The 20,562-nt window shown below is 41.2% G+C and overlaps 1 protein-coding gene across 4 annotated transcripts in view; it reads right to left on the bottom strand.

Moving 5' to 3' along the window:
* Positions 1 to 1,630: 1,630 nt before the first annotated feature.
* The window catches only part of LOC144491635 (SWI/SNF-related matrix-associated actin-dependent regulator of chromatin subfamily A member 5), a 36,658-nt gene continuing 17,726 nt past the window's right edge, over positions 1,631 to 20,562 (bottom strand). For 2 of the 4 annotated variants that reach the window (XM_078209747.1, XM_078209766.1), the window contains 15 exons: positions 19,787 to 19,855; positions 16,949 to 17,058; positions 15,555 to 15,781; positions 13,686 to 13,807; positions 13,262 to 13,414; positions 12,046 to 12,178; positions 10,784 to 10,932; positions 8,887 to 9,207; positions 8,188 to 8,301; positions 7,042 to 7,164; positions 4,048 to 4,180; positions 3,759 to 3,877; positions 3,409 to 3,621; positions 3,149 to 3,259; positions 1,633 to 1,971 (listed from right to left, as the gene is read on the bottom strand). In XM_078209747.1, coding sequence (XP_078065873.1) covers positions 1,906 to 1,971; positions 3,149 to 3,259; positions 3,409 to 3,621; positions 3,759 to 3,877; positions 4,048 to 4,180; positions 7,042 to 7,164; positions 8,188 to 8,301; positions 8,887 to 9,207; positions 10,784 to 10,932; positions 12,046 to 12,178; positions 13,262 to 13,414; positions 13,686 to 13,807; positions 15,555 to 15,781; positions 16,949 to 17,058; positions 19,787 to 19,855 — 2,163 coding nt within the window. In that variant the 3' untranslated portion in view covers positions 1,633 to 1,905. Of the gene's footprint in view, positions 1,972 to 3,148; positions 3,260 to 3,408; positions 3,622 to 3,758; positions 3,878 to 4,047; positions 4,181 to 7,041; positions 7,165 to 8,187; positions 8,302 to 8,886; positions 9,208 to 10,783; positions 10,933 to 12,045; positions 12,179 to 13,261; positions 13,415 to 13,685; positions 13,808 to 15,554; positions 15,782 to 16,948; positions 17,059 to 19,786; positions 19,856 to 20,562 lie in introns of all 4 variants that reach the window. The other 2 variants (XM_078209757.1, XM_078209775.1) reach the window with 2 other exon arrangements.

Here is a 20,562-nt window from a genome sequence, read left to right as displayed (position 1 = left end):
CATCCGAGGAAAAAGGCTCTCACTATCCACCCTGTCTAATCCTTTGATCATCTTGTATGCCTCTTAAATCACCTCTTAACCTTCTTCTCTCTAACGAAAACAACCTCAAGTCCCTCAGCCTTTCCTCATAAGACCTTTCCACCATACCAGGCAGCATCCTGGTAAATCTCCTCTGCACCCTTTCCAATGCATCCACATCCTTCCTATAATGTGGTGACCAGAACTGTACACAATACTCCAAGTGCGGCCGCACCAGAGTTTAGTAGAGCTCCAACATGACCTCCTGGCTCCAAAACTCAATCCCTCTACCAATAAAAGCTAACACTCCATACGCCTTCTTAACAACCCTATCAACCTGGGTGCCAACTTTTAGGGATCTATGCACATGGACACCGAGATCTCTCTGTTCATCCACACTACCAAGTATTTTACCATTAGCCCAGTACTCTGTAATCCTGTTACTCCTTCCAAAGTGAATCACCTCACACTTTTCCGCATTGAACTCTATTTGCCACCTCTCAGCCCAACACTGCAGCTTATCTATGTCCCTCTGTAACCTGCAACAACCTTCCGCACTGTCCACAACTCCACCGACTTGTGTCATCCGCAAATTTACTAACCCATCCTTCTACGCCCTCATCCAGGTCATTTATAAAAATGACAAACAGCAGTGGCCCCAAAACAGATCCTTGCAGTACACCTGGGCTACTGGGAGGAGTTTAAACTTGTTTGGCAGGTGGAGGGTGCAGGGGAGAACTTAAATCAGTGTCCCGAGTTACTTGAAGTTTGTTAAGGAAAAGGAAAAAAATGGTGGGTAAAAAATGGTTTTGGATTGTTAAAATAAGGAAGAGGATGTGGGTACAGAATTTGGGGAGAGGGACTGTGAGATTCTTGAAAAGCTTGACGTAGGAAACGAGGTATTGGAGGATATCAGAGGTAGGTTCTTCACGCAGAGTGGTTGGGGTGTGGAATGGACTGCCTGCAGTGATAGTGGAGTCAGACACTTTAGGAACATTTAAGCGGTTATTGGATAGGCACATGGAGCACACCAGGATGGTAGGGAGTGGGATAGCTTGATCTTGGTTTCAGATGAAGGTCGGCACAACATCGTGGGCCGAAGGGCCTGTTCTGTGCTGTACTGTTCTATGTTCTATGGAGGTTTTGGTGGGCTTTAAAGTGGACAAATCCTCAGGTCCAGGTGAGTTGTACCCGGGCTGTCGTGGTAGGCAAGGGAGGAAATTACAGGCCGGGGGGGGGGGGGGGAGGTCTGATCCAAATTTTTAATTCCTCTCTGATCATGGGTCCCCATTTTCCAGGCCATCCCCATCTTCCAACACCTACCCAAGAGTCAGTGGCCTGAAGTTAAATATTCTTCTCTGAGCTGCCTGGTGGAACCCAGCAGGTATGTGCAGTCTGATTCCCAAAATCCAGCAGAGTCTTGGTCTCAAGGGTGCCTGATTTTGGAACTGGTCCTGTATCCCAGAGATCGCAGATATTTAACAGTACAGCCCAGTAACAATATAATCAAACACAATGCTATTTTGTGTTATCTAGTATAGAAATCCTGACAGTTCTAGGGTGAAATTAAACCATTTGCCTTGCCAATAATTCAGAAAGAAAAACACATGACCTCCAGAAACAGAACAAAGTTGTATTTGGTTCATATATAAAACAACTGAAGGTAGAAATAATCCATGGATTTTAATGGAAGCCATTTTATTACATGGTAGAAAAAAATATTCAGCACAGCTGTTTAAAATTCAATAAACTCTAGACTACATTAATTCCTACTATTACAGTGGGAATGATGCTGTAATACCACATACGAGATTGCTATCAAAGCTTTTTACATCCTCAGTAGAACTGAAATACATTAACTACACAGACATGATGAGCATTGACAATTCAAAGTTTTAGCTTCTTTTTTCGACCACGTCCGTCTGGCGCTCCGTCTGATTTACGTTTCTGTGCCTGGAACAAAAAGGTATTATAACAGAGCTCTGATTATTCCAAGTTACATCCTCAATTGTCAGTATCTAACAGATTTGATTAAAATAAGCGACTGATGACAATTAATGGATATGAAACAGGTACTTGACTCCCTCATCAGTCAAGAATCTAACTCCGCTGTAAAACTATTCAATGACCCTGCCTCCACTGCTTAGAAATAGAATTCCACAGATTAATTACCTGAAACAAATTATGGCATATGTTCATATTGCTGAACTAGTAATTCAGAAACATATGCTATTAATCTAGATAATCAAAATTCAAATCCACTATGGTAGTTTGAGAAGTTAACAAAATATGGAAATCAATTGATATGAAGAGATTGGATTGTCATCGAAACGAAACAAGTTCACTGATATCCTTAAGGGAAGAAAACCTGTAAACACAGTCTAGGCTCAGAGACTCCAATCTCACATCAGTGTGGTCAGCCAACTGGTTATTAGAAGTTTTTTCTCAATTTAAGGGTAACTCTAACTTTTGTCAAAGACAATATTCTTTATATGACATCAAAGTCACTCTTCTCATCTTAGTTGGATATGGAAGTGCACTAACAAGTTATCAAATCAAGGGCGAATCAGGTCGCACATAAAGTCACGCTTAAAATAAAGATGACAACCATTCCCCAGAACACAATCATCAATCCATATCACTCAGTCCGACCATTCAATGTCAGCATTTACTCACCACACCCAAGTTGTAATCACGTTTACCAACACTGTTCCTATATCCCTTTTCACAGGGGAGGTGGTGGCATAGTGGTATTGTCACTGGACCAGGTAATGTCCTGGGGACCCTGGTTCGAATCTCACCAGGGCAGATAGTGAAATTTGAATTCAATTAAACGTCTAACCATGAAACCATTGTCAATTGACGCAAAAACCCATCTGGTTCACTAATGTCCTTTAGGGAAGGAAATCTGCCACCCTTAACTGGTCTGGCCTACATGCAATTCCAGCAATGTGATTCATTCTTAAATTGTCCTCTGAAATGGCCTGGCAAACTACTCAATTCAAGGGATGGACAGTGAGTGCAGGCCCAGCCAGCGACTTCCACATCCCCGAATGAATTGAAGAAAGCTTGCTCAATTTTACTAGAAAAGTTAGTTATAAAGAAGCTATAATGATTACGAAAAAGTTACCGATGTAGTTTTTGGTCCACGCTTCTTTCTTTCGGCTTTCTCTTTTTCTTCAAGTTCCAAGTTTTCTCTTTCTATTAGAGTGATTAAAGTATTACATCGCCTTTGGAGCTCCTAAAAGTTTCAATGAGCAAAAAAAAAGGTTTAATTTTTAAATTTCACCCAAACATTTAGATATAAACACAGGCTCCTTTCACTAGGCTATTTAAATTAGGAATTGGAAAATCCATTAAGCCAAGCATCTTGGCAAACAATCTGGTTACCATAGCAGTTCTTGATTTAAGGAACCAGTCAAATCGGAATTGTGGAGAGTTTCGGATGCATTGTCTAAGCTCATCGTAAACATTTTCTTTGTCAAACCCCAGTTTGTGCAGCATGCAGATCAAAAATCTGTCCTCCTCTTCTGTATAATTCTTCCCTTTGTTTGTGCCGTATGCTATCCTTAGTTGGTGGAAGGGTGCTTTGTAACGGCCAATCTGTTCAAGGATAGAAAGTATTACTGTAGAAAAGCAATCAAAATAGTGTGTGAAAGTTTATATGCGGAATGTTTGACTATTAGTATAAATATGCTTATATCTTTAGAAGTAGAAATTAGAATCTATTTGAATGTTACCTTTGTGTCTAGTGCTTTTTTAATGCTGATTCTCCTTTGGATTCTAGCTTCTCCCCTTTCTATTTGCGCCATAATTTTTTCAATGTCTTGGAGTTCATTACATCTTTCCCAGAACACAGCTAAGAAAAACATTTGCCAGTCAATGAATCTCCAATAACAGGTTCAACCATAAAGTATTGAGGTGACAAGAATGACCAGAATAAAACAACAAGAAAAATGCATACTGTCCAAAACAAAGTGGTCAGAAAGTAGCAGACGAGACGCGTTAAAATAAAGCTGCAAACCTTACCAGAGTATTCAATCACTTCTTCAGGGATTTTCCCCTCTACTTCACGGGCAATATTCTCAATGTCATCACGACCCCACTTCTCATTTGCCTTGATGAACTGATTAAAGTCTCTTTTTGTCCAGCTGGTAAATCCCTGTCAAACATTACCTTGTTAAATAGGTGCACACCTACACAAGACAACAGCGACCAACTGAAGATAACAGAGAACTGTAGATTCTAAGCAATGAAGGTATACACACAATTGAGGTTTTTTATCTCTACCCTACCTTTCTTCACCAGTATAATCTTAGGAACATAGAAAACTACAGCACAAAAAAGGCCCTTCGGCCCCACAAGTTGTGCCGAACATATCCCTACCTTTTAGGCCTACCTATAACCCTCCATCCTATTAAGTCCCATGTACTCATCCAGGAGTCTCTTAAAATACCCTATTGAGTTTGCCTCCACCACCACTGACGGCAGCCGATTCCACTCGCCCACCACCCTCTGTGTGAAAAACGTCCCCCTAACATTTCCCCTGTACCTACCCCCCAGCACCTTAAACCTGTGTCCTCTCATAGCAGCCATTTCCACCCTGGGAAAAAGCCTCTGAGAGTCCACCCGATCTATGCCTCTCAACATCTTATATACCTCTATTAGGTCTCCTCTCATCCTACGTCTCTCCAAGGAGAAAAGACTGAGCTGCCTCAGCCTATCCTAATAAGGCATGCCACTCAATCCAGGCAACATCCTTGTAAATCTCCTCTGCACCCTTTCAATCTTTTCCACATCCTGTAATGAGGCGACCAGAACTGAGCACAGTACTCCAAATGGGGTCTGACGAGGGTCTTATATAGCTGCATCATTATCCCCGGACTCCTAAACTCAATCCCTCGATTGATAAAGGCCAGCACACCATACGCCTTCTTAACCACCTCCTCCACCTGCGGGACCGATTTTAGAGTCCTATGGACCCAGACCCCAAGGTCCTTCTGATCCTCCACAGTACTAAGAGTCTTTCCTTTTATATTGTACTCCTTCATCCCATTTGACCTGCCAAAATGGACCACTACGCATTTATCTGGGTTGAAGTCCATCTGCCACTTCTCCGTCCAGTCTTGCGTCCCATCTATGTCCCTCTAACTTCTGACATCCCTCCAGACTATCCACAACCCCACCAACCTTCGTGTCGTCGGCAAACTTACCAACCCATCCCTCCACTTCCTCATCCAGGTCATTTATGAAAATGAGAAACAGCAAGGGTCCCAGAACAGATCCCTGGGGCACACCACTGGTGACTGACCTCCATTTAGAAAAAGACCCATCTATACCCACTCTCTGCCTCCTTTGGGCAAGCCAGTTCTGGATCCACAGGGCAGCAGCCCCTTGGATCCCATGCCCTCTCACTTTTTCTAGAAGCCTATTCTTCTAATCTTCTATTCCTTTCTCCCACGTGTTTAACTAGCTTCTCTTTAACCGCATCTATACCTCACCTTCTCCTTGTGATAGCGAGTTCCACATCCTAATCATTCTCTAGGTAAAAGAACCGTTTCTCCTGAACTCCCTATTGGAATTATTAGTGTTACGATCCCAGTTGATGTTATAACTGGACGGGAAGATCCCAGAATGGAACCCTGGCTCAAAAGATTGCAACTTTTGTTTTTAAGTCAAGCATGGAGGAACAGAGTCACAGGACAGTTAATTGGTTTTAACAAGAAAAAACAACACTTATTAAACATGGAAAAATTGGATTATAATACAATATTCTTGTACTCCCCTTAGCTTAACAAATACAAAGATTTTAAACAATGGTCTCATTGACACACAAATTATCTGTGGTCAAATGCACACTCTGCTCTGAAACCCCAGGTGAATGTCAGTGGATGCCTCCTCAGAATCCCCCCAGGTGATTGTCATGCAAAAGTTTCCAAACTCTAACACGCCTTAAAATCTTCTCTCAATCATGCTTTCCATTAGTAGTTTGCATTTTGAAACACAGTCCAGGGTTTTCAAATAACACTTTTAAACAAAGCTCCACTTTTAACAGTGAATTCAGTCCAGGATTTTACACATCTTCCTTCAGGATTCCTTTGTCTGGACTGACTTCCACTGTTACAAAAACTGATATCCAGCCAACACGGTCTTCCCAATTACTTTAAAATCTGTCCATTGCAAACTTTAGGATTAGTTTAGAAACCTAGCTTCTCACCAGCCGATTCCGTCCCAGCTTTCTCTGTGATGCCCACGAACAGCATCCTGTTTTATTTCCAGCTTTCTAGAAGCAACTGCCCTTGAGTTTTTAATGGAGCTTGCTTTCTTGCACATTACTCCACAGTACAACTTTTCCTGCTTCGGGCAGAGCTGAGAGATGGCCCTCTCCGGCTTTCTATCTACAACGGCTCTGACTTCCAGTTAAAACTAAGAACAAAGGAAAGCCCTTTCCTCTGGGAAGATGCCTTCTGTTGCTAAGCAACACCTATTGGTTTATTTATTTTTCACACTATGGCCCTCTCTTAGTACAACAGAAACCCAGCTGGAACGTAACTAACTCCCAAACATACAAACACCTTTGTTCAGCATAAATCTAACTGTAGATCCCTTCTGGGTACAGAAACATTAAATTAAACCCACTTAAAACTATATCTTATTTCTAATATTTACCCATACAAATATAAATCCCTTAAAACTACCTTTGTTTTCATAACAATTTCCCATAATTACAACCTCTAGCTTTGGCCTCTCCCAAAAGTGGAAGCATTTCTTTCAGCCTATTTTACCAAATCCCTTCAGGATCTGAAAGGCCTCCTACCAAGTCACCCTTCAGCTCTCTCTTTAATAGAGAAAAGAGCTCCACGTCTGTTGAGTCTTACTCAATAGAATAGAAGAGCAGAGAGCTCCAGTGCGTCTCTATCCTTTTTATAATAAAACAAGAACCATGTACAGTTTATATTCCAAAGTGTGGTCTAAGCAAAGTTCTACTGGAGATCCCACGATATACAAAAATAGCAACATTACCTGTGTCAATAGCTTCTCTTTTTCTTCAAGCTCATCATCGTTTAGGGGTTCGGCCTCATCAATTTTGCACTGTTCTCCTTTTTGCACTTGAGCTGAGTTTGGTAGATCAGGGTTACGTGGCACCTATAGTGAAATCCATAGATTTTAAATGATGTCAGTGTTTCTTCACTCCTGGCCGAGAGCTCAGATCAATTCATAAGAGTTCTGAAGCACAGAAAGAGGCCCTTTGGCCCATCCTGTCAGCGCTGGCCATCAAGCACTTATTTAATCTAATCCCATTTTTCAATAAATAAATTCACAATGAACTAACATTGCTGGCCGTTCATGAGATAAGCTGCTTATGAGATTCAGTGATTATTAATGGACGGTGTTCCAATTGCAGATGCACCATTCTTAAGTCTTTTTAAATTGGAAATCCATAGCATCTGTAATGCAGAAATGGACCATTTGGCCCATCCCTATCCACATGAAAAATATTCCAATTGCATTTATCCATCAGTTTCTCTAATTTTAATCCAATCTAGTGTTCAATGATTTCTGCTTTAATCATTAACCCAGAGGTAAATTCCACTGCTTCAACACTGCAAATAAGTTTCCCTTGCTCCCTCTACACCTCCTGCACTAACAGCATAACAGCTGTTAATATTCAGATACATTTTATATGAGTAAACAGCCAGTACATTCAAAGGGGATGGAGGTGGGGTGGAGGAATAAACAAGGGGAAAGAGTGTAAGAGAGAAAAAGGATTGGATTTGATTTATTATCGTCACATGTATTGGGATACAGTGAAAAGTATTGTTTCTTGCACGCTGTACAGACAAAACATACCATTCATAGAGTACATAGGGGAGAAGGAAAGGAGAGGGTGCAGGATATAGTGTTGTAGTTACAGGCAGGGTGAAGAGAAAGATTAGCTTAATATGTGATAGGATCAGCCACATTATGCCAACCTCATCCCCCTCCTAGTGGTCATTTATAGAATAGCATTGGACAATATAATGAGCTCAAATTAAAACTGATCGTTTTCAAGACACAGGTACTACTTTCATCACTCTTCCAAGGGTTAAGTGGTAGTATTAGCACAAAATTTAGAGACTTTGTTCTAGCTAATTCAAAATGACCACTTCCAGACAATAAACACTTTACCTTGTAGCCAATGGTTTTTCTGTAATATAGGATCTCTTTTTCTAGCAGTTCAAACAGTCGAGGAGGAAAGAATTGAAAGTCCTGAATATTGGGCTGTTTTGGTGGACGAGGAGCCTAGGAAGATAAGGAAAAACATCAAAGCTAAATTTCCAGGAGTAAGGAACAGCCAGGACTACATAAGAACATATAAAGTATAACAAAGCTTCTGTTGACCTTTGTCAAGTTTTGTTTTCTTTTAAGGCATTTAAATCTAATCACCTTGTGTCTGAAATTGGGAAACATGCTATATTGGTACTCATCTCAAACAGTGACATTTTCCTGCATCTTTTTAGCTTGGAACAAAAGGAAAGGACAACTGATTATAGAATATTTCCAGATCAAGATTTTAAAAATGCTGTGTATTTATCCTTTTTACAGATTGTAATGGCTTTCTCTTCAACCACATGCTCGTACGAGACAGAGTGTATACGTCCTGGCCTTCGGAATAATCAGCAATAATTGCCAAAATACAAGTACTGTAAAATTACTCAGGTTGGAATGGTTCTGCTAAGCTTGTTGGAATGCAGTACTGAACTCCACTTGTTTCAATAACGGCAGTCTTATAATGTCCTATCACAAAAAAAATCAACAACCTCAACTAGTGACTAAATGTAGGAGGGAATGAAACCATCTCATTGTAAATGCCCGATCCAAACTTACTTTGGGTGCTTTGGGCTCACTGACACGAAGGGCCTCTCGAAAATAAGCATCAACAGCATAGTTTGCTTTACGTTCTCGTTTGGGGGGTTCAATCCATTCAGTTAGAGCCAACTGTGGATAAAGCGACTCGTCAGTAAACAGGGTTTTTTGTAAATTATGTAATACATAGAAAATTAAATAGCCATCCAAAACCAAACTTACCTTTTGCTTCTCCCTGTAGTCTTCACCTTCAAAGTTGTACACACTGACCTCTGTTTCCATAGTGAAGTTTCTCAGCGAACCCTCACCCATATCTGAGAGCTTTTCTGTCAGCTCTGCTGTCTACAGGTAAAACCGAAAGAGGGATGTCACAGTTTGAATGGTGATTGGTAATAAATACATCACTGGATGGGATCCTCGTATATTTCAAGGTGTGGGGGAGCTACAAAGAATATTCAACGTCTGAAAACAAAACTCAGGGTGTTTCAGATACACAGGGGTTTACAAGATCAAAGCTTTGATGTGGAGATGCCGGCATTGGACTGGGGTGGGCACAGTCAGAAGTCCCACAACACCAAGTTAAAGTCCAACAGGTTTATTTGGTAGCACAAACTTTCGGTGAGCAGCTCCTTCCACTCACCTGATGAAGGAGCAGCGCTCCAAAAGCTCGTGCTACCAAATAAACCGGTTGGACTTTAACCTGGTGTTGTGGGACGTCTTACTGAGATCAAAGCTGAGTACAGTGGGTAAAATGTACTGATGTATGAGGAGAAATTGACTAGGTTAGGATTGTTTTCGCTGGAGTTCAGATGAATGAGGGGGGATCTCATAGAGACTTATAAAATTCTAACAGGACTGGACAAGGTGGATGCAGGGAGGATGTTCCTGATGGTGGGAGTGTCCAGAACCAGGGATCACAGTCTGAGGATTCGGGGTAGATCATTTAGGACGAGACAAGGAGACATTTTTCACCCAAAGAGTGGTGAGTCCTGTGGAATTCATTACCACAGGAAGTAGTTGACGCCAAAACATTGAATGCATTCAAGAGGCGGCTAGATCTAGCACTTGGGACGAATGGAATAAAAAGGTTATGGGGAGAATGCAGGATTAGGCTATTGAGTTGGACGATCAGCCATGATCGTGATGAATGGCAAAGCAGGCTCGAAGGGCCAAATGGCCTCCTCCTGTCTTACCTTCTATGTTTCTATGTCTCGACTTGTGTTCCACACAAATACTTGTTCATATTCCACAGGCCTTCAAAAGTTGAGATAGCATCACATTTAAAACCAAGGAGATTTCAAATAATGGAACTTTAGTTCAGCTTTTAGCTAGAATAATTCCTATTACATAGAAAACTAGTTCCAGTGATGTAAAGTATGTATATAAACACCACAATTGCTTGTTTAGAGCCGAATATATTGATGTGTGAAGCCCATGACAACCATTTCAGAATATACATTTATACTTGGGTATTAGCTGCCAGCTAAACAGTTGACATTAGCATAGCAAGATTGATTCAATGGCCCTAACTTCACCAAGACAGATGAACGAATTTGAATTGTTTTGTTAAAACCCACAATAAAGGCTTTTTAAAAGAATATTTTGCTGTAAACACAAACAATTCAAAAGCTGAAATTAAGGGTTTAATCCAATTATTTAATCATCTCCTCTTGGCACAATGACAATGGTATGAAGTAAAAGAGACTGCACAAAACCATCACAGTACAATGCATTTAATGCAATTAGCTTTTGATACTCAGTTTGCAGAACTTTATGAGATGCAGATTAAGTGACACTTATTGTGCCTTTGAAAATATTGCAGCAGCATTGTAAGAAGAGTATTGAACAGGTGAGTCACGAAGTTGCAGGATTCGAATAGTAGAACAAGGGGCACTCCCGTTCCAGATGTTAGTTTTACCTTTCTTTCGCCCCTCTCCAATATAGCATCAATATCTTCGTCTGTAATGTCGCTCTCTTTAGAAGCAAATACGTGGGTAGCACCGTGACGAATCATCTGCAGCATTTCATCTTTCCCCAGCTTATTGAGATTCTGATCGACTAACCTTCCTGAAAGAATTCAGTCTCGATGTTAAGAAATTGTAAAGAACAAAGAAAATTACAGCACAGGAACAGGCCCTTCGGCCCTCCAAGCCTGCACCGACAATGCTGCCCAACTGAACTAAAACCCCCCAGCCTTCCGGGAACTGTATCCCTCTATTCCCATCCTATTCATGTATTTGTCCAGACGCCCCTTAAAACTCACTACCATAGCTGCTTCCACTACCTTCCCTGGCAGCGAGTTCCAGGCACCCACCACCCTCTGTGTAAAATACTTGCCTCATACATCTCCTTTAAATCTTGCCCCCACACCTTAAACCTATGCCCTCTAGTAATTGATCCTTCCACCCCGGGAAAAAGCTTCTGACTATCCATTCTGTCCATACCCCTCATAATCTTGTAGACTTCAATCAGGTCGCCCCTCAACCTCTGTCGTTCCAGTGAGAACAAACCAAGTTTCTCCAACCTCTCCTCATAGCTAATGCCCTCCATACCAGGCAACATCCTGGTATGGAGGGCATTAAACTTGTAGTAATGCAAGAGACGGGTTCGCATTTTAATAAATAGACACACAAGGGCTATAAAGTGGAAACTATTGAGCCCACTTTGTTGCACAGCGTACTTTAACTGGCTGCTCACACTCTGAAAGATTGCACAGAGGGTATTATTGTTCGTTTTTGCATTGTTCAGGAACATTTCACCAAAAACCAGGAATACATATGCCAGATGGCAGAGTTCCAGGTGGTAAGTCCTAATCCATTGTAATGATAATTCATTTTAAAATCATTGGCAATTAGGGAAGTTAGCTGTGAAAATATTGAAGTTTAATTTTTAAATGTTCTGCGGTATTTGAAAAAGAACAGGTTAGTGAGGGAGTATCCAATGCATTCACAATCCCCCAACACAAAGTTTTAACATCCGTGCCATAACTCAGTCGGAGAAAAGAATGCAAAATAAAATTCTGGAGTGAAGGCTGGGAATGATTGACACTTCTCATGGTACTCCAAAGTTTCAACGATGCCATTTAAAGTTAATACCTCAAAGCACCGAAATATACTGAGGACTCTGTGCTACCCTCCCCATGCAGTTCCCACCCAAAAAACAACCAACTTCAACACCCACCTTGCTGAATTACAATAGAGTCCAGTCTAAGTTTCATTTCAGCACGTTCCACTATCCTTTCCTCCACAGTGTTGTCAGTTATAAATCGGAATACTCTGACTACTTTTGTTTGACCAATTCTGTGGGCGCGATCCTAAAAAAGAACACAATTAAAGTTACATGGCAGATCCACACAATCAAGTAACAATTTCAATTAACATTCCTCTACATTCAGCTGTAAAAACAGCACATTCATATATTTTCCAGCAAACATTGTTTCTAAATTAAGAAATCCAAGAATTTCAAACAAAAACTCTCATTATCAAAACCTTAACATGGGGATAGGGAATAAATCAACTTCCTAGAAATCTCCAAGCTGATCATAAGCGAGCAAAGATATGATGGGTGAATGGCTATCTCCTGCATGTTTTAACCCTCTCTAATTACTCAGTCAACATCAACAATTGTTGCAGCAGGGGAAAACAAAGGAAGCACCTGGACCGATTTAATTATTTCTCAGATGCATTGATTGCAATCCAGTAACTGGCTGGTGGATCAATGAAGCAATTGAGAAACTTGCCAGTTCACACTGGAGGGTAATTAGAATCACCACTGTGTTTGTGGATTGGAGTCAAGTACTGACAGATGCCCTTCCCTGAAGCATATTAGTGAACCACCAATTGGGTAGCCCTGCTCTCTTTTGCTGCTCACTATAAACTTTAATTCAAACTTCGCAAATGAGCGAGATTTGAATTCATAAGCCCTTGGTACACTAGGCAATCACGAAGCACTTATTAAAATCAGTGCATCAGTTGTTTTGTGTAAAACTGAATCACGGAAGGCAGTTCCTTATAGTGACACCCAAGCATTACTGAAACTTAAAATGGATTTCATTTCCAAACTCTCAATTGGTTTTTGGAAGTTAATTGGTGAGGAAAAACAAGATGCCCAGTCAGCTGAAATCATACCACACCAATTCTGAAAACAACCGCACGCTCCATTCAAATAAAGAGAAGCAAACTGAAGACCTTTGCTGAAATATTTCCACCAATTCAGTCGAGCGGAGTTTTAAAGAAACCATGGGAGCAACACACGGAAGATTTGAGGGGGTATCAGCGGCAGTAAAATACCAAAGGTCGCTTGATCAGTGCACTTGGATGTTAAAACCAGCTACGATAGTTCAACATTCAACAGTATGACTTTCAGAACACAAATAACTAATCGCTCAGTAACTTACCATAGCCTGGAGGTCTACCTGAGGGTTCCAGTCTGAGTCATATAGGATTACTACATCTGCCGTGGCTAGATTTATACCAAGACCCCCAGCGCGTGTGCTTAACATGAAGATAAACTTTGAGCTCCCAGGACTATTGAAAGTAGAAATAGAATCCTGGAGGGATGAGAGAGAAAGGTTAAGCCAAAATTGAACAAACAATTGGGACCAATCGTTTTACTAATTGTTGGAAAGTTTCATTTTAAAAAATACAAATAGATGCTCGATTCAAATTGAATATTCATATTTCTTGTTTGAAAACCTTGAGTCAGTTTTGTAACCTGAAGTCTAGAATTCTTACTTAGATAATAGAGCCTCAGATCAATTTAAGAGGTGAGAACTTTCCTCAAACAAACTCAGTTTTGAAAGCACAGGGCAAGAAACATACTTGTCTCTCCTCATGCGGTGTCTGTCCGTCCAGTCTACAATACTCGTAGTTTCTCCACATACAATAATCTTCCAAGATATCCAGCACCCTGGTCATTTGGCTGAAGATCAACACCCGAGAACCTGTGGAAAAGAAGATCATTCATCAGGGTAATCGGTCGATCGGTAGCCAAGAACACAGCGCAGATACACAAATGCTTCAACAACCTACATCTACTGATGTGGATAATGGAAACCAAATTTTAGTGGTAACATGCAGGATGTAGAGTAATCGAGTAAATTAGTTATAGTACAGGAGGCATAAATGAACACACATAACCAAAAAAAACTTCCAATTTTATAAGTCATACAATGTGAACTGCCCATGTGACCCAGCTGCCTTGATTGATGGGAATAATTACAAAGGGTTCATATTCCAGGTGGATTCTAGACCGTGCTGCAGTTTGGGCAGCAAAAATTAAGCCCTAATCAAAAAATAGCTACAATCCCAAACCATGTAATTATTCCATTCACCTTCTCCCAACACGTTAGCCCCCAATTTTCAGAATATTTGGCTCCTGTAACTATTCCCCCAGAAGGAGGATGGGGCCCATCAAGCATTGCAGAGGCCTGTGATCCAACTCTCCTCATGAAGAATATTTGATGCTAAATCGGCCAGTTTTTGGGAGCCCCCAGCCCCAGTGGATGGCGTGTGGCAGGCCAGAATGACTAAAACAGGATGCTATTTCAGATCAAGACACACTATTGTTTTGAACAGTCACTAAAACTTGCGAAATAAAAGCTAAACAGAGGGAAGCAAAGTTCTGGAAATACTCAGCAGGTCAGGCAGCATCTGTGGAGAGGGGAGTTCTGAAGAGTCAGAGTTGACCCTTCGCTGATGCTACCAGATTAGTTGAGTATTTTCAGCAGTTTTTAACTCATTAAAACCGATGCTGATTTGTAACCCAAAACATCACAGCATGCAATCTGATGTCCCTTGCTGCACAGGTCAAATGCTGCCATGGTGTCATCAGTGATCATTTTCAAATTCTTTTGCAGACATCGTCGTGGAAATCCTTGCATGCTTACGAAGGCTAAACATCACAAACCCCTTTCATTTACTAAAAATCCTGTTCTATTTTTGATCAGTCTGCAGCACAGGTACAGTACTGCTCCAGAGCATGACAAAGTCTGACATCGGACTCGGAAATGCACAAATAACCATGCAGGCGGTTGTTTACAGCCAATCTATATACCAGGATGTTTGATTTTCCACTCCACTGGATTTCCTTATATATGAATCGGACTACACAGTAGTTTTTGTTCAATTCCTCCTGGTCTCCAGAGTCTCAGCTAATTTGGTCATGGATTCTAGTTCGAGTGACTGGCATGCTCTTTCAATTTCCAATCGAATCTGAATCCAAACCTACATCCTCCCAAAATAGGAACTTTAACATTAAGCTAATTCTTAATCCATTGAGACAATGTCATCTATTTCACAAACCGTGAACTTTATGACTATATTTACTCTCTAATAACAGATTTGTTGAACATCTCCTAAAAACCTAATTTGCATTGTGTTTTAGTTTGGTTATCTCCTCAAGGATATCTCAGTAAGCTTCTTTGCATGACCTACTATAACTAAAACCATTGCTGATTCCAGTGTTTATTGCATATTAATTTATAACACATTTTGGAATATTTTCAATTAATTTCCCTTTACGGCCTGGCAATCGTTAATTTGGGCCTTATGTCTCATGTTGGCCACCCCCCACCCTGTCCGAGCTACTCAAGTATCCACGAAACGATCAAATCACTACATGTCTCCTTCCTATAGAAAGATTGAAAGACAGAAAGGGAAACAAAAGCCTTGACCAGGCCTGCGGCTGACCTTGCTCCTTCACTTTCGGCAGCAGTTTGTCCAGTACCACCATTTTGCCACTGTTAACTACCAGGTGAGTGTCAGTGGTGTAAGGTGGGCCAGGTTCAGCTCCGTCAAACAGATAGGGGTGGTTGCAGCACTTGCGCAGTTGCATCAGTATATTCAATAGACGCATTTTGTCCATTTTCCCTGAGGAGTTCAGGATGTCAATATCCTTCATTAATATCCTGGTGTACCTGTCAGCAAGGCCAGAATTAAAACTCATCAGACCAACTTGGAGATAAATTCATTTTTTTAATGTAGCTCAACAGAAAGCAATTACAACCTAAAATGAATGCTTTGTTCTATAGGTACCTAGGACAAAGTCTAGGATCCACATTCCAACCCCTCTCACCTACCAGGGAACAGGGTGCTCCATCTAAGCCTCACAGATGTAGAAACCCATATCTTACGACTAATACACTCAACATTTTGTTCTTTGATATAAAGTACAGTTCATTCCAGGTGGCCAGGGTTTGAAGGGGTGGGAATATTCCTTTTCATGTAATTTGGATGCGAGCAATACGAAGTACTCTGGGATTAAGTATTTGTAACGCAGAAACAGGCCATTTAGATCAACAATTCCAGATCAGTGTTCATGATAAGAGTCTCCTCACACCTTCGATTTCTTTTTCCATTCAATGTTTAACAAACTTCCCTAAAATGCATCAATGTCATGCCTCTCCATGTGGCAGTCAGTTCCACACTAACCACTCTGCCACTTTCTTTTTGAATCTTCTCCTAAATTCCTGTTCGATTTATTAATGACTATTATATATTTATGGCATCTATACTGGCATCATCGTGAGGCAATGACATTGTGTTACATAGGGTGCAGTCTCATTTTGAAGGGCTTTGCAGCGTTCTCCTTGACCAACTAGATAGACATCGTTAATAAGTTTCGAGGGGACACCTCACTAGTACCTGATCAGGTGGGTATCAATAATGGGCTGCATTGAGGTTTGAAAGAAGAACCCATGGCTTTGAAAGAAGCAAGCCCAAAAGTGAGAGCAAAGTAGTTTTAAAGCACTGTAATAATCACACTTGAATGGCAATCGTCCAGTCTGAATTCAATGATGATCTTCTGTTTTGGGCAAAAATAATTGAAATGATTGAGGGAAGTTAGAATTCCAAACACAAAAATCTTACAGATCAGACGGAAGCAAGATGGTCAATAGTAGGGAGTCAGCCTATTATTGGTGCATTGGGTAAAATCACACTCGCTTACACTGGTGAATCTATTCCCTTAGTTCTACAAATGCTCTAATTGTTGATTGAAGTGCAGCACAATTTCAAGTAGTTGTTGCAAGATTATGCCAGACTTCACAATGCAACACATTAAGATTCACAAGTTGTGTACTCACCATTCCCGTTGCATTTTGCTCAGGCCGACATACATTTTGACTTCCTTTTTTGGCGGCAGGCTCTTTTCTACCTCAGCTTTAATACGTCGGAGGAGGAAGGGTCTCAATACCTAATTCAGGTGAGAATACATGCTTTTCACACACTGATGATGCCCAAGGAGGTCAAGCAAAATAATGCAATGTTACAAAAGCTGTACTGAACAGTTCTGTGGACTGAAGCACAGGTTAAACAAAAACAGCTGAACAAGCCATGGGTTGAAGCACATCTACAGGTGTGGGCTGAATGTTGACTTGATGAAAACACCTACAACTTCAGATTAGATTGTCAACAGCTTTATTCTGCAACAGAACAGATCAGACCTTGGAATCCAACCCTTTAGGAGAAAGAAATACAGTAACCTTAAATTCACTTTCCTCATTCCTCAACAATGTACATTTCTACAATACCTTTAACATAGGTGGCATGATGGCACAGTGGTTGGCACTCCTGTCTCACAGTGCCAGGGACCCAGGTTCAATTCTGGCCTCGGGTCACTCTCTGTGTGGAGTTTGCGCATTCTCCCCGGGTCTGCTCCAGTTTCCTCCCACATTCCAATGATGTGCGGGTTAGGTTGATTGGCTATGCTAAATAAACCTTTGGTGTCAGTGGGATTGGCGGGGTAAATATGTGGGGTTGGTGCAGACTTGATGGGCCAAATGGCCTCCTTCTGCACTGTAGGGATTCTATGATAATAATATGCCTACAGGATCATCACAGGGGCAATTATCAGACAAATTTGACACCGAGCTACCAAAAAAGCCATTGAGAGGTGACCAAGGAGTTTTTAAAGCAGTGTCTTAAATAAGGATGAGCTAGAGAGGCAGAGAGATTTAGGGAAAGAATTCCAGTGCTTTGGACTAAACAGCTGAAGGTTGACCATCAGCGATGCACAAATGGAGCAGTGGACAGAACTTGGTTCATGTCAGCAGCAGTTCTGATGAATTTAATCTTACACGTGGTGCAAGGTGGAAGGCTGTTTAGGAAAACCTAGTGCTAATTAAGGGATTGAACAAGGGCGGGCGATATTATGGTGGTGGCATTGGTAATATTGAGAATATGGGGTTGGAAATGTAGTTCAGACTCAATTAGGATATCATAATTGCAAAGAGTTTGGTTAAGCCTCAGACAGACAGTAACCAGACAGAGGTTTGGAGTGAATGGTTAGGAAATGGAGCTTGGAGTGTGAACAGAAGATGAGATAAATCCGAGCAATTGTAACCTACCATTCCTCCTCTCCCCCAACCCATTTCAGCTTCTGAAATAGTGGACATTTAAGCAAATAAAAATTATTCTATTTCCCTTACCCTGCACCTCCCAAAATGTGATAAAAACACTTTAATTGAGCAAGTCTTCCTGATCAGTAAGCAGTTCTACTAGTGATCCAGCATCAATTGAAATGCTCTTATCAAGGTCGGGATCAGCAATTGAAACAGCCCGTGGGGATGCTTAATGGGCCTTGTTACCAAGGTGAACTGAGGAGTTCAATATATGGCGACAGAAAAAATAATTGAGAGTAAATGAAGCTAAAGAAATCTCTCCCCCTTCACCATATTATGTAATATCTGAAGTGATTCAAATTATTCAGATCTGGGTAAAATGTTCACCCTAATTAAAAACACCTATGGTAGTTGCCTACATCGAGTGAAAGGCAATAATTATCTATTCGTGTCATCAATTTCTAAGTTGCCTATTACAGCACCTTAAATGCCATGTTTACTTCAAGCACTATTTACTGAATGCAAGAACACCTGGTAAATGTTCATTTAGCTTTGTGCCCTTTAACATTTCTAATCCATTCTAAGTGGGATGCAGTTGGACTGGGCAGAAACCATTCTCGTTACACTAATAGAGCCACCACTTAATTCCAGTGGATAGTAGGTAAGTCATGTTTGCAAGAAGTGGTGGCAACTACATTAACTTTATCACTTCATAAAAGTCAAATTAATTTGTAATTCACATGCAGTAACTCAAAGTTTAACACTGCTGGGATAAACATTTAGTAGAACATAGATCCTCAGTTTTTGGCATCACATTTTTAATCAATAAATTAACAGTTCTAAATCTACCACGGCAAGTCAAAGGCCAGGAATCCTGCGGTGAGTAACTCACCTCCTTACTCCCCAAAGCTTCTCCACCATATACAAAGCATCAGTCAGGGGTGTGATGGAAGACTCTCCATTTGCCTGGATGAGTTTAACACCATCCAGGACAAAGCAGCCCACTTGATTGCTACCCCTTCCACAAACATTCACTCCCTCCACCACTGATGAACAGTGACAGCCGTGTGTACCATCTACAAGAATTCACCAGGGTCCCTTAGGCAGCACCTTCCAAACTCTCAGCCACTGCCACCTAGAAGGACAAGAGCAGCAGATACCTGGGGACACCACCACCTGGAGGTTTCCCTCCAAGTCACTCATCATCCCGACTTTGGAAACGTATCGCTGCTTGTTCACCGTCATTGGGTCAAAAAAACCTGGAACTCCTTCCCTAACAGCACTGTGGATGTACCTAGAACTTCAGGGATTGCAGTGGTTCAAGAAGGCAGCTCACCACCACCTTCTGAAGGGCGACTTGGGATGGGCAATAAATGCTGGTCTAGTCAACGACATCCACACCCAGTAAATGAAGAAAAGAAACCTTGCTGTTTCTTCAAATTAGCCCCAAACACTCTCAAGGCACTTCATCACACAAATATACAACTTTTTGAATAATATTTCTGAGGGCGATGGGCCCGAAATAACTTTGCATTTTAATAACGTACCAGCATCAGAATACAGATAAGATAAGAAGCTTACCATGTGCAATCGCTCAACGAGCTTCTGGTCCCCGAAACAGTTGTTTGTGTCAAACCAAGAATCAAAGTCCTGCAAAGAACAACAAGCAGCTCTAGTCATGCCAACCCGAAACGTTTTTGCATATTTTGTTACTTCCATCAACGCCACATCCAATGGTTTCAATTATTACATTGTTTATCACGAGAAGAACAAGAATGGCCATTTAAAAAGGTAGCATCCAAATTAGATCGTTCACAAATGATATCATAAAACAGATGCACAGCTGCTCATAATAATTGCAAATCAGTTTCAGCTGGGAGGCATATGGGCAATTTAACATGGAAAAAAAATCATGTTTTCCCTTGGACCACCTACTTCCATCTCTGTAACAAGCTGCAGGACACCCACACAGGAAGAATGGTCAGTTAGGCAGTAAGTTAAGTTAAATACGCTTCGCAGTGTAAGGCAGATGTGACACTGAGCATCAGAAATGGTCAATAGCAGTTTGAAGGGTTAGAGGAGCAGACATCACCAATTGGACTCTGCATCGGCACACATATGGTGAATATAGTGCTCAGAAAATGTGGGCAGGTGAACAAATTAATACACAGACTGCGGCCATTTAGCGACCTGGCTGCTCCCAATGCAAGGAACAATGGTGTCACACAACACCCTCCAGCAAGTTGGAGAGCTTCCCCTGACACTAGGTTCAAAAATGAAAAAGACACAACTTTGCAGCATTCTCTCATGCCTTCCAAAAAGAAATAGGTTTAAACACTGTAATTGAACCTTCGACA

This window comes from Mustelus asterias, chromosome 1 (genome assembly GCF_964213995.1).
Source record: "Mustelus asterias chromosome 1, sMusAst1.hap1.1, whole genome shotgun sequence".
Lineage (NCBI taxonomy): Eukaryota > Metazoa > Chordata > Chondrichthyes > Carcharhiniformes > Triakidae > Mustelus > Mustelus asterias.
Note: the sequence above shows the minus strand (reverse complement) of the source record. Positions and strands in the feature narration are given on the sequence as shown.